Source organism: Brachyistius frenatus, unplaced genomic scaffold, assembly GCF_029030835.1.
Source record: "Brachyistius frenatus isolate BFR_SWC_R1_liver_20210118 unplaced genomic scaffold, ASM2903083v1 Contig_9, whole genome shotgun sequence".
Taxonomy (NCBI): Eukaryota; Metazoa; Chordata; class Actinopteri; family Embiotocidae; genus Brachyistius; species Brachyistius frenatus.
The window spans coordinates 3,394,272-3,409,335 of NW_027210608.1; the positions used below are offsets into that span (position 1 = coordinate 3,394,272).

At 41.2% G+C, this 15,064-nt stretch overlaps 1 protein-coding gene across 3 annotated transcripts in view; it reads right to left on the minus strand.

Annotated features, from left to right (window-relative positions):
- The window catches only part of LOC138616233 (transcription initiation factor TFIID subunit 4-like), a 93,020-nt gene that overhangs the window by 36,009 nt on the left and 41,947 nt on the right, over positions 1-15,064 (minus strand). For all 3 annotated transcript variants that reach the window (XM_069690394.1, XM_069690393.1, XM_069690392.1), the window contains 2 exons: positions 11,111-11,236; positions 5,602-5,658 (listed from right to left, as the gene is read on the minus strand). In XM_069690394.1, the coding sequence (XP_069546495.1) occupies positions 5,602-5,658; positions 11,111-11,236 (183 nt within the window). The remainder of the gene's footprint in view (positions 1-5,601; positions 5,659-11,110; positions 11,237-15,064) is intronic.

Here is a 15,064-nt window from a genome sequence, read left to right on the forward strand (position 1 = left end):
GTATTCTGTTGTTTTAATTCTGACAGCACAAATGCTCCGAGCGCTGTGCTCGCTCACACATCTTAGCATTAAATTGGTGTTATTCTCAGACTGTTGCAAAGAAACCTAAAAGAGGACACTGCTGGTTTTAGGGTTAAGATCCTGGTTCACATCCAGTTGGGGATCTTTGATGCTTTAATGTTCTTTATATACCTCTCTCTCCACTTATTTCTTGTCATTTCACTATTGTCAGCTACCTGACAGAGGCCTTTAATACTGACAAATCATTTCAAAATAAAAGAAGCTGTGTTTATTATATTTAAAGCAGAATAAGGCTATTACGTGGTTAAAACTGTGGGTGATGGCATGTTGTGATCTGTGGTAATGTGAGCTCACTTTCTAACTTTCCCAATTTGTGTGATTGAGTGTAAAGTTCTTTATTTTGGGTCAATTTCTTCTTAATTGAGAACTTTTAAACACCTGTTGCATCAACTGTAAATTTGCATTATTAACAGCATGCAGAAAGAAAGAAATGTGTTTCTGTCCCTTTTGGGACTCAAAAAAATGCATGACACCATTAGAAACCTGTTGATGAGTTGGGAGAGAGAACACTACCACTTACACTAGTGACACAACCCACCACTATAAGCCTAGCTGGTCAAGTGATGGCCAAGCTCTTCTTCCCCGGTGTTCCAGTTTGCATTGAAATCACCTATAGCTGCACAGCTGTAAAAATCTTTGCATCCTAAAGTGAGTTTGAACTAACAATTTGCACAATAGTGTAGCCTGAACGGGTGCTTGAGTGACAGTTTGTGATAACCATCTCCCATGAACTGTGCCATACAGTGGAAATATTAGTGTTCCTGGCATGACATTGTTTGCTTTTGGGCCTGAACAGACTCTAACAGGAGCTTTTGGCCAGATTTTGGCCAGCTGTGGAAGCCAATTTGTCTTCCCGCTCTTCCCCTCGTCTCTCTCCTCTCCTGTCCTCCGTGCACTCCTTCTTCTCCAGTTCACTCGTTTCCTGCGTCCAGTTGTGCCTGCAGACGCGGTTGCAATGATGAATCTGTGGCTGCGGTGTGTCTGTGCGTCTGACATCGTGATGTATCTCTGCTGGCCTTAACTCCCTCTCTATCGCTCCCTGTGCCCCCCCCCCACACCACCACCACCCCCAGTCTCCTTTTCTCTCCATCTCTTTGTCTCTGTCTCTCTGTCGCCTTCCCTCTCTCTCGTTCTCTCACTCACGTTGATTAGGCATGGCCTGGCCCCCTGCCTCAGTGATGGAACAGACAGAACACAGACCCACCAACAACAACAAACAAACAAACAGGAACTGAGCTCCACGATTTGCCCATTGATTTTCACTGCGGGCATTTCTGAAATAGCCCATCTGACCTTTCGGCCAAATGGTAGTGAATGGGAGGAAACAGAGGCACTAGACTGCTCTGCCTATCTCTCACGCAAAACCTCTGCCAGCGACTGTGAGACCAGCCAGCGCTGCTGGTGACGGTTGTGTTTTAGGTTGGTGGTGCAAATACACAATTAGAGGTAGGAATACATCAATATACCAAACTAAAATCTCACAGCCATGCTAGAAACACTACAATGTTCTTTAGAACCCATATTATCAAATAGAACACTTTACTGATGATTTTAGTGTTCTTAGGTGGTATTAAGTCTGTCCTGAAGACATATCTGCAGGAATTCATTCGAAACCAAAGATTTGATCTTGTTAAAAGCACAATTCTTCTCTGTAAACTTACTGGTAAGTTGTGTGTTACATTATGAGACGGTCTCTGACCAAAGTTAGCATTTTGGCCCGAGGGTGGCACAAGCAGAGAGCACATGGTTTGTCCAAAATGAAAAGGGTTCATCCACTGGGGAGCATTAATGTGCTCAATAGATGTCACAGAAATCAGACTGTTACTTTCTGATATTTCTTTAATACAAGTGAAAGCTTTGGACTAAAGGGAGGACTAATCCAGAGGGGAGGATTTTAAACTGTGATGTCCAACGAAGACAGTAGCTGCATTTAGAATTGCATACTTTTCTTTTACTTTAAGTATGTACTGCAGCAATCCTGACAAAGTATGTACTGTTGTATACAGTATGCACACAAATGGGACATACTACCATGTCATAAAAATGCACCTTGAATTTTGACCCTCTTGGTCATATCCATCGCAATCTGTAGTGCAACCTTAGAAGTAAAAGCAAAAAGGATGCGATTTGGAACGAGTGCTCCACTTAACGTTACGCTTCTTTTCGAAGACTGTTCTTTCTCTTCTTCTTGCAAATTGCAACTAATCGGAGCATTAGCACCACCAAATCGATGACGTATTTTTTGCTGCGCAGAGGATTATGGGTAAGAACAGCCAGAGAAGCATGCTGGGCTGCATACTACAAAATAGGAACAGATGCAGTTGGTACTTGGATTGGGACATACTAAAACATATGGTAGTATGGGTATTGGTGCATGTTGGAAAGTTAGTTATTGTAGCCCAACTGGGCGCTCAACATGGTCGTCAGTTATAGCAGGGGCTGAAACATAGAGCTCGTGGAGAATATTATGGTACTTAAAAACACATATAGAATGACACCCATATTTCTGGATTCATTGTGACTTTCCGAGGACATCACTATCTCGGATGTTTTTCGTCATCATTCATTATCCAGTCATAGGTGTAAGTACATGCATGTGTACATTACAGGATGTGATTTGGCAGACCTTTGTAGCACAGTGCCAGAAAATATTTGCACTAAAGGAAAGCTCAGTGGATGGCATGCGGATTTAAGAGTGTAATGGATGTTCTGTATAAACTCAGGGCTCCACCAAACAACGCATCTTAGATTGTGACGTTACAGTCTACTTAATCTACAACCTTTATTTTGTATTTTTACAAGCCTGCCCTTATTGTCATTAATATTTATGGATGTGAAATGCTGAGAATTAGTAATTTTGTTATGCCATCAGGCTGAAGGATTAACAGTAGCCATTCAGACACTTACTGTGAAGTCTGTGTGGATTTACACGTTGTCTGTCTTTCTCAGATGAGAAATACTTACTAAAACCTGATTATGACGAATGATAATGGATCCATATTAGAAGAGGCATCCCTCCTTTTCCACTTTTTTTGTTTTGCATAGTTTTACCTTAATTATTTAAATCGAGGGTCAAAGGATGCCGGTGTTGCATGCCGCACATATTTTGAAACTCTTTGTGAGTTGAGGCTGTATAAATGAAACTGACTTGAAATTCAACCTGAGCTTGACCATTCATACCATTGATTTGCTGGTCATGGGTTAACACCTGGTGCTTTGCCTTCAGACTACACTCAGGTCTGCAGCAGTACTTTCACAACACATTGTAACACTGCCTTTTCAGAAACAAAATCATACTCAATTTACATGCCGACACTTGGTTAAAGCATATAACATGCTGTAATTCCATCTCTCCAAAAATGACGAGTGTTTGGTGGTGGTTTCTTTGTGTGTGTGTTTATATGCGTGCGTGATCAGGCGGCGAGGGGCTTAAAGAGAGGCTGGCTCCTCTGCCCGTCGCCTGGAAGAGTAGCTCGGGCTCATTATCCTGATGAAATTTGCGCAGATGTGTGAGCTGCCGACAGACTCTGCAGTGACACAAACAGCCAGCTCTGTCCCCTTGAGCCAGTCAGGTGATGAAAACTGGAGAGGCACGGGGGCTGAGAAACGACGGCCATTAAGCAAAAAAGAAAGAGGTGAGGGGAGGGTGGAACAGGGGTGTTGTGTGTGTGTGTGTGTGTGTGTGTGTGTGTGTGTGTGTGTGTGTGTGTGTGTGTGTGTGTGTGTGTGTGTGTGTGTGTGTGTGTGTGTGTGTGTGTGTGTGTGTGTGTGTGTGTGTGCGTGTGCGTGTGTGTGTGTGGGAGGTGTGGTGGGGGGGCAGTTGAAGGGGTTGGTGAGTCTCCCTTGTTTCTATCTAGCAGGAGAAAGCATTACATAAAGTAACAATTTCCAAACCACCTTCTTAAAATTCCAGATGAAGATGAAAATGTGCACACACGCATGCGGCATCTTCTCACGAGGCACTAATCTGGCCGTATCCAGATGACGAGCGGACTGCCACTTAACAGGGAGGAGATCCACTTTGATCACATGGCCCCTGGGGCAAACCTATCACGCTGCCTATTACGCTGCTTCATTTGCATATGTGGGGCTTATGGGTAGGCTGAGATCTAGTGTGAATGTTCTAAACTGCAGCAGGGGCTCACTGTTGCTAGAAAGAAATATCCAGGACGGGCGCAGAGAAAAGACAGAGCGTTGCCAGTGGCCTGAGGTGAGCCAAGACCACTTGTCACTTGAAGGTCACAAGTTCAATCTCACACACTGGCTTCGAGAACATCCTGAGAATGAAATACTTTGGCCAAACAACAATGCAGGAGTCGCCCTTGAGCACATCATTTACAATTACCCAGAAAATATAATGTTAAAATGGGAGCTGCCAGGTGGAAAAGCAAAAAAGTCCATGAGTGTAAATGAGGGTGTCAGTGAGAAAAAGTGTGTACATGCTAAGTAAACTTTACCTGCATGAATAAAAGGCTTTTTTTTCTTTTTTTTTAAAGAGTAAGCAACTTAGAGGAAACCACGTCTGCTCCTTAAGTTCTACTTTAACAAACGCAACAACAGGTGAAGCGGCATTTATTTATCGTTTCCATCTTCCAGATTCCTCTATGGAAGCTCCACACAAATCCTCTTGATCCTGAAAGCACCCAGTGAAGTGATTCTGGTGTAAACAAAAAACAAAAAGACAAAAAAAAACTTCCACTGAGAGAGAACTATTTCGTTTGCGTAAACAACATTAACCATCCACTAAAAGATGAGTGGTCTACTTTTCTTTGCTCCACTGGGGATTCATTCTATACAAAACCTGCACTTGAGATAAAGCGGGTAAAGCACCGTACTACTAGAGGAGTGCAGTAAATCAGTTGAAATACTTCCCAGTTTGCGGTGCTAAATGTTGTGCCTTGGCTTATTGTAAAAGAAAAAAACTTATTTTACTCCTTTGTAGTAGTAGAAGTTAATGCAGAGCATGAATTGGGGCATCTAAAAATGTCCATCATGTGCTTATTACAGTTAAACTAAGATAGGTATTGTTGCAACTGGTCTAACTTACAAACAGAAATAAAAAGACTTGCGGGTGCACCAAAAAAGTTGGGAGATCTTATACTTTTTTGTGTTAACAAAACTTATTTACTCATCAATCCAAATGTGCATCTCAGATTAAATAAAAAAGTGAATGTGAATGACTGGTGATCAGGAGGCTACTACTGTTACCCGTGTACACCTTTCTTTTGATAACCCATCTACCAAGAAAGGCAGGTCTTCAATAGTTTGTCAAAATTCAAACTGGTGCAAGAAGAAGAAGCAGATATAGATGAAGAAAAGAAGAAAAAAAAGAAGAGGGGAAGAGGGGTCTTTGGTGTGCCGAAAATCATTTTCCACAAGCGGGGCATCAATCGGCGCGAATAATTCCTCAAACTTTTTTAAGTCCGACTTTAAATGGCATTACATATGTAGTGAGGCATGAAAAATTAATACGCTGGAGTCGGGGAAATGTCAAGGGTAATGATCTCCGCCGCAGCTTACCTCCTTAGCTTTCTGTTTCAGCCGAGCTTGCTCTGGGTCCTCTTGCCTGGAGCGACTCTGAGGAGTAAAAAGAGGAGGGAAAAAACACAGGTTAACAGCTGGTTTAAGGAGCCCACCTCCCCACTACACCAACCCCCAACCCCCCTTCGCTACTCATCTGTTGCTGCTGCAGCAAAAATAGTGCAAAATGGGAACAGGATACAGAGGTGTCAAGGACATCGTATTTGAATTCAGAGAAGTGCAATGGAGCGCCCCCCGGGGGGCAGTGGCCTTTAAACCCGCTCCAAATCCAGCCCTAAATAAGCCGCTGGAGGGGGATTCTAATCAAAAGAGGTTATTAAAAATTCTGCACACACACACACACACACACACACACACACACACACACACACACACACACACACACACACACACACACACACACACACACACACACACACACACACAGGGGGAAGGATGTTGGTGACTATCAGTGGCAGTGGCTGTCTGTGTGTCACTGTGAGCCAGTGTGGCTATCCGTTGTTATGTTTTTGCATTCGAGTGTGTGTGTGTGTGTGTGTGTGTGTGTGTGTGTGTGTGTGTGTGTGTGTGTGTGTGTGTGTGTGTGTGTGTGTGTGTGTGTGTGTGTGTGTGTGTGTGTGTGTGTGTGTGTGTGTGTGTGTGTGTGTCCCTGGTGTAACAACACAGCACTTCTATTTTAATCAGCAGCTAAGATCTGGGTGAATGTACTTGTCCCTGGGAATCCTTCACCACACAGCCAAATGTACATGTACAGCTGACCACTGCAGGCGATACAGGCAGATTATGGTTCTACATGCTAACTGAGGGTTGTTGGTGAATCCAGACATAATCTGCAGAATTATATTTTTTGTTGCATTAACAAAAATTAGGTCAGGTCCATGATCCTTTTTGTGCAAACATAACTTTGACTTAATGTCTCACGTATTTGGGCTTCAGTCCTATATGTGCTTTAATAGCTTTGTTTTATTCAATGACGCATCGCTAAAGGCTCATCATGTAGGTCCATGTTTTTGTTTTTACTTCTAATACCAAATCGATCAGAGCAAATACCGGGCCTCCCTCCTCAGCAGGACGCTCCATTCGCCTCCCCCTCCTCATCCTCTCTGTGTTATGGACGGAGAGCTGCTGCTCCTCCTAGCATTCCTGCTAATTGGTTTTAAATATATCAGGCAGTTCACGTACTGGTCGGTATCTCAACTAAGACTAATGTGTTTGCCCTCCAGTCGGCCGGAGCATCCCTCAAGACTTGAGTCATATTTCTAAATGGCCGACGGGGGAGGGGTGTCAAGAAGGGTAGGAGGAGAGGAGACGGGGAGTGGAAGGGATTATTTCAGTGGGTTTCTTATTCAGGAGGTCAAATTAGCGGGCGCTCGAGCGGGGAAGAGGCAGGCTGGGGTGGGGTGGTGGCGGGGCGGAGAAGTGAAGTGGGAGGGGTAGGTACAGATGGACTGTTTACAAAGGGCAGCAGTGCCACTGGCATGCTTTACATCTCCTCTGTCAGCTGCCCTGGTTTTTCACCACTTACAGGAGAGAGAGGAGGGGAGAAGGGGACCGGATGCTGACAAGCTCTGTTGGGTTAGGCATAGTGGAGGGGACTGTACTTGAATAATACACCGTCATCAATCTGTGATAGTGAATGTATTCCAGGCTTAACATCGTCCAGATGGACTGAATAAAATCACCACAGGGTTGTACTTGTTTCATTAAACTATGGGCTGTATGTGGAAAAAAAGTTGGCCTGTTGCTGATTTTTTTTTTCCTTTACAAATTGCAGAATGTGAAATCAATGAATATCCACCAACTAATTAGCTATATCAAATATTTTCTTTATAAAATTGTACATCAGATGAGTCACTTATGCAATATTTATTCTGACTGCATTACAATGTGGAGTATTATTGAGAGTTTTGACATTTTCTGTGATGGACGTGTGTATAAGCAAAACCCTGTTAGATTTGAGAGAAACTGCAGTAAAATCATTACATTTAACAGTGGCAGCAAGAAAATTCTAAACTAAAAACAAGTTAGACCATCAGTCACTTTCTAACATAATTTAAGTGTTTTGAGATGGATTTTTGCTGTTTTCTCTTGAATCAGCCTGTTATAATGTCTGCAGAGACCAAAGGCACCATATTAATAAAACAGATATGGTAACTATGTTTGTGCCCATACAAATCTACAGAATGGAAGAAAAAGATGTAATAACTGGTAGGAAAACTACTGGTATATCATCAGGCACTGCTTGTGTAATATATATCGTGAAATCATCAGGAAAAGATCTGCTTTCCAAACTTCTCCTTGAACTGAAACGCCATGGCAACAAGAGCCAAAATCGACATGGCTCTGAGGTGAAGTCAAACTTTTCTCAACGAGGCTCATGCAATCCAAATAGCCCCGAGTTAAGCCCTTCCCACAAGAACTTGGCTACATTTGCAAAAGTTCTTCACTAATCCTGTTAATAAAGAGAGCTTTCCACAGTAAAAAAAAAAAAAAAAAAAGATTAGAGTGTTCACCCATGTAGAACTGGGAGCTGACGAAGAGGATCTAAAAGCTGTACTTTTTCCTTTTTTAAACAACACACTTTAAGAGTGTCCTTTCCTGCTGAGCCAATGTCTTTTTTCACAACCGAGTGGCTGAGACATAACTGGTTGTTCCTAAAAGAAAAAACAGACAGGTCATAAGGTTTGGTGGCCAGGCGCTCATCAACTAGCGGATTTTCTAATATCCTGCATGGCAGGACTGGAGCATAATAATGCAATTAAGACAGTGAGGTGTGCTGCAATGAGAATCTTTACTGTGGGACATTGGCTCCATTCAAAATTAATTAAATTAACCTAGCTTTCTGCTAATGTTGCACTGCGGGGCATTTTCATTTGCAAAAGATTCCCTCACTCTTTTTTTTGGACAGTGGTGATCTTTATAAATGTGAAGACCTTTTTTTACTGAGAGACAAATGTCTGTACATGCAGAGAGCTGGAGTCAGGATACTGGACAGGTGGCTGTTTCAATCCCAATAGAAATTAATAGTTTTCATAACTTTACAGTTAGTGATCATCCGCTACATGTACTCCTTCCTGTTCTATATGTTTCATGTGCTATAAGCTACAATCAGTCCCTTTAGGATATAAGTATTGCAATAATTAATTCAACTAAACTCCGCAAAATTTGCAGGAGCCTGCAATTTTGCAAAATTCCTGTGATTTCTCAGCAGTAGAGTTTCTCAGTGGAAGATCTGCTGAAGGCATAACTCCTCTCTTACAGTCAGCTAGGCTATTCAACTTCTCTCATAATTTCATCACATCATTTCTGACTGTAAAAAAACGCAAAACAGGAAATGACGAGGTTTATGAGAAATGTAATCTCATCATGAGAATTAGGCAACTGCATAATCCTACAGTATCTGTTACGTACAGCTTCATGACTCTGGAGTTTTTTTGAGCCCATGCTTCTTTAAGTTCAGAGAATAAAAAAAAAGAGAGGACTAAAACATGTCTAGCCATTTCTGTGATGAAAAGTAATCTTTTAAGGAAGGGATTACAAATGACTCTTTCTGTATAAAATTTTAAACAATTTGTAAAATGTTTGCTAATTCCCGTAATTTTGACGTGAAAAACAATCACATCAAACTCCACAAATTGCATCACGATTTGTGAGGGAAGCCACTGCAAAATCAAGCATGTTTATTTGACTGAACTGCACAGTGATCAGATCAATCTATTAACACGATTAAAATAACCTGCACTCTGGGACAATTTTGAATATTTTTGAAGGACAAAAGGTCACCTACATACTAGAATTGTTAAAAAAAATCTGTCCTACTTCTTTCTGAAGGACTAAATCCTTGATACAAAGCACCAGAGTGTACAAACCACATAATGTTACCTGACCGAGCACCATTTGTGAAAGTTTGTTGTCGTATATTTTATTGAATTATATTTTCACTGGCACACAAATGTGAAGGGCAAATTACAAAGTCTGAACTGTACAAACTGTTTCAGCTACAACAGCTAATAAACAGTCTAATATCATGTCATGTGATTCATATCTGAGTGTGACTAGACATAAATGAAGTTTAATACGTGCAGCCAGATGACAGTGTATACAGTAAATGACAATAGACAGCAAAAAGCTTTTGACACAAATGCACAAAAACAGAATCAACATAATTTTTAGGGTTTGTAGATTATTAGATATGAACTGTGCTCTGTTTCACATGTTTATTGTATCGAGATGATTTGTGTAACAGTTAAGATGAAGTGCACTCTACTTGACACACCCATCAAACATGTCTAGTATTCTCTTCCTGCCATTTCCCTGAGTTTAGTCAAATGTGTGCAAATGATGCATGTTGATTCACGGATGATGGATTTTTGGATTTGGAAAAAGTATCGCCTGCTACATCGACTCCAAGCCACAGATCAAATGCAATTTATGACCATAGGAGGATACAACTGGGTTTGAAACATCTTTTTTGAGGGGAAAAAAATGTTGCTCGGAGTCAGCGTGCAGGTATTGACTTTTAAATAGCCATCACACAGTTACACCTTTTCTGATTTTTTGCTGATTGGCAAACTTTTGGAAAAGAAATGCATAATTCTTATTGGCTAAAGTCCTATTCTGTAAAATTTGCAATTTCATGTATTGTCCTGCAGCATTTTAGATACTCATGTGTTATTGCTGTACTGTATTTGAGCTGCTAACCTGTCAGTTCAGCAGGGCTGCCAGTGTGACCCTTTTTCCTTCATTAATTTCTGTTGATACAGTTTAAACTAAGCATCTACATGTATATCTGCTCATGATTATTAATTATTTGTATTCCAAACAAAATTTTAAAAATGGATCACTTTCTGTGCGTAGTGTTTCCCTGTAAAAGCCTAAAAACACCAGATGTCTAGAAAAACAGATGTAAAAGCTGGATATATACTGATAGATTGACTGATGTGATCTGACTCTGAAACGTGAAACTGATGCTCTGTTTCACCTGAGCTGTCAAGGCTTGTGATGAGACAAATGTTTTGCAGGTAGTGTGTGTGTGTGTGTGTGTGTGTGTGTGTGTGTGTGTGTGTGTGTGTGTGTGTGTGTGTGTGTGTGTGTGTGTGTGTGTGTGTGTGTGTGTGTGTGTGTGTGTGGGAGTTGCATAGTGTACGGATTCCCCCCCTCTCTCCTCGCTGTGTCCGGGGAGGAAGAGCCGGGACAGAGGAGCCCTGGGGCCAGGAGCCTGAGAGGACACGGGGAGGTCACTCCATCCACTGGTGTCACACTCTAATTCATCTGTCAGGGCCTGCACAAGAGCAACATGCACACACACACACATGCACACACGCACACCAGTACACAAGCACACACTGTTGCACGGGAGACACAACAACTTTCTCACACACACACACACACACACACACACACACACACACACACACACACACACACACGCACACACGCACGCACGCACGCACACACGTAGCAGGATGGTGAGGTGACAAGAACTTACTTTAGCGGCTTTCAAAAGGATCTCTCTCTCCTGCTCGTCCTTCCTCTGCTTCTCCATTCTCTCCAGCTGCTCGAAGAAGCGAAGCTGAGAGCGAACGTCGGCAGACTGCTCGTAGCACTCGTCGTCCTGACAAGCAGACAGAGAGACAATTACTGCGACGGCCCCGTTCAGTGGCGGCTTCTGAGGCTTTGGCCACAGCTTACAAAACTTCTGGGCCGTCCTCGCTTCAGAAATATCTCAAAATCAAAAGGGAAACTACATCAGAAGGGTTGAAGAATATTTATAAGGATATCACAGAAATACAGCACTAAGGAGACCTAGTTTAAGTCATGAATTCTCCCCCAGTCACCAAACAATTGCTAATGCCACTATAATTAGTAATCAGTTTTGGTAATTACTGCCATACATTAAGGAGAATTCACAAAGTTTTTAAATTACAGTAGTGTTACACAGTGGTCGTATAATGAGATTGTTGTTCCAACAATTATTTCCCTTATTAATTAATTCCTTAATATTAATTTTTCAATTAATTCTGTCTCAGAAAACTGTGATTACTTGACATCACAGTTGGTCAGAGCTTAATAGGACATATTCAAATTACTTCTTTTGTTCAGCCAACAGTCCAAAGAACAAATCCTCAAAATTGAAAAGACTATACCTGGAAAATGAAAGTATCACATTACTTGTGTGCTTTAAGAATTCATGGAAACACTTTGATTAAGTTGACAATGCAAACTTTTGAGAAAACAGTTGCTTATTTATACATCCAGCAGTTACAGAGAAACGTTGTCATTCATTTGGAGATTTGTTTCCAATATTCACTCTCCTTTTAGCTCACGTTTTATTGTTGGTTATTAACCTGCAAAATGAGCCACTATTTTCAGTAGCTTGTTGCAAACTGTCTGTCTGCTCTATTGGTTGGAGGATTTTTAAGAGCCTATTTAACAAAAATGTTAACATGAGAGCGATGAGTCTCGACGGCTTAACAATGGGCTGAACGTTGCTATAAACTCTTTGAAGCCTATTGGAGCTGAACACACTACAAGCAATATTGTTTTTACACTGTCAACTACATTCATACATGTTTCTGACATGAAGTTTATAAAACATTTGGCTCAGATCAGGTGTGATCTTTATTCTATGTATTGATGATCTTTGTGTAAATATAATAGAGTTAAACATACTCATATAGCTCTCATACAACAAACGCACAATGGATTAACGCCACCATTACAATCTATGACTACAGTCAATAAGTAGATGAGGAGTATCCTGGCTTGGAAGTGTAATATTACCCTCAGTTTTCACTGCATATTTGGTGAAACCCAACTTTAAGTCACAGCTCAACTGGAACACCACCAGTCTGAACACATCAACAGACTTGAACTTTTTCTGTTTACAGACAACACTTCTCTTTGCACATGCCGCATCACCTCCCACCTGGGAAATGGGAAGGCAAGTGTAAAAACAACTTTTGTAGGTCATCAAAAGTTAATAGGATAATTGCTTACTTCTCATGTTTGTGTGTGTGACTGTATGTCTCTGTTCTCGTCTCGTGCTTGATTTCTATATCACTCACTTCTCCATCTGTCTCTGTGTGTGTGTGTGTGTGTGTGTGTGTGTGTGTGTGTGTGTGTGTGTGTGTGTGTGTGTGTGTGTGTGTGTGTGTGTGTGTGTGTGTGTGTGTGTGTGTGTGTGTGTGTGTGTGTGTGTGTGTGTGTGTGTGTTAGGTCTGTGTGTGTGTTTCCACGAGTGGATGAGAGAAGCCTGAGTGGCACAGAGCACAAAGACACATCAGAGGAGGCTCATCTCCCTCTCATCCAGCCTCTCTCGTCTTTGTTGCAGCGCTGAGCCTGCATTCTTGCCGTAGCTCCTGACGCCTCTCCTGCCGAAGCCCGGCTGCTCTTTAAGGCCGCTTTGTCTTTTTTTTTTTCGCTGATGTCAACAGAGTGGCTTCACAGAGCTTCATGCCTCCTTCACTCTCTCTCACACACACACACACACCTCATTTACAAAACCACAAAAAAAGGGAAAAGAACGAACTGAGAGAAGAAGCACAACACAAGATGGGGACAGCTGTGGCAACGTTCTTCCTCCCTCCTCCTCATCCTCCCGCCTTGGCGTCAGGGAAAAACACATTTTCAAAGTTTCCCCCAGTTCTCATAACAATACAGAGTATTGTAGTTCAGATGGATCTGTGCTTTAATGTACACCAATTAAATGTGGTTATATAGTTAGGTTCAAGGGATATGGGAGGTAAAGTCACCAATAATAAGAACAGTACGTAGGTGTACATAGACGGGCACTTAGAAGTTCTTTAATACGTGAAGTTTTGAGCGACGGACTGAAAATTCTGAGCTCCTGTGTTCTCACAACTCAAAAGATAAACTTTTATGTGTTTACTTTAGTGGTACATTTTGTTATTTGTGACTTCATGTGTAAGAGAGAAGAAATATGCATTCGTGGGCATGCTTCTGTGTGTCTGAATGTTGGAGCACACATTCATGTTTGGGTGCTGCAACAGCCCGATTAAGTTTCTTTCCCAACTTGAGTGTTTTAAAATCCCGTCAGAATTTTAATCCAATATTTACTGTATTTTTTCCTACATAAATATCTGTCCATATACGGAAACGGCTGCCACACATTTTACATAACAACAAAAGTTTAGAAAGAAACTTTGAAATCATGTAGTTCGGCAAATCAACTGTCCAAGTGTATGTCTGTGTCTGCTTTTTTTTTTAATTCAGTGGCAGATTCAGTGTTTCATAACATTTGAATAAACAGGATGTCACTGGCTGCATGCTAGGATGCATGTCATTAAGATTTTATTAATTTTGTTAATGCTTATTGATAGCGTTAGTGGTAGTTAAGCACAAAGTGGCATTTCTCCTGCCCTAATTCTTACATGAAGACAAAAAATGTTGGCTCCCTCAGCTTTCCAGTATGAAGACCATAAATCATTTTTTTTTTCCATAAAAAAGTGTTTTTACAAATTTTGGTGGTATTGCTTTGTAAAAGTTAATAACTACAGTAGTTTTAAATGAGCCAATCAAGTTCAAATGAATTCAACCAAATATGTAATTTGTTTAAGCTGATTTGAATGGAAACCGCGTAGTCGAATATGGTTGCAGTCACGCCAGATTTTGTTTCCCATTCTTTTTCAATGGTTTCTTTTTCATAGGTTGGCTAAATTTACCAACACTCATAAGTGGAGGTCCACCTTGTTCGGTTCACAACAAATGCAGTCTGACTGAACTTTGACCTGCAAAATTGCTCTTCAATATCTATCTAGTCAATATCCATCCTAGGAGTGGGAATTTAACACTAATTCAGGAAATTCTGATTGTTTATTATCTTGCTTGTATTATTGCAATGGAAAATAGCAATACAGTGAAAAAGAGACTGAGTAAAAGGGTATTAACTGAAGGAAATGACATGGAATTTTAATTAAAAAAAAACATATAGTGCTTTAGTTAGTCCGCTAGCATTACATTACATTTCTTTTAGCTGACGCTTTTATCCAAAGCGACTTACAACACACCGATGGTACACCATCGGGAGCAATTTAGGGTTCAGTGTCTTGCTCAAGGACACTTAGGCAGGAGTGGACAGGAGGCGCTGGGGACAGAACCACCAACCTTCCGATTAGTGTGTAACCCAGTCTACCGACTGAGCCACAGCCTCCCGAGCCAAGCCAGCTTCCATAGTTTAGGCTTTAAAATGTGCTCACGACACAGCAGCAGATGTATATCTTGGCAGGTTAAATGTGGTCTGACCATGTTGTGTTTGTTTGTAAGTGATAAGCTGAATTATGATTTCTGTTCTTTTTTTTTTTTTTATTTGAAAGGAAAACAAAAAAAATATTCACACATTCATACATAGTCAATAAAGTGTATCATACATCCAATGAATTATGAATAAAAAGGGACAATCCTAGTCTGTCAGGGTTGGCTA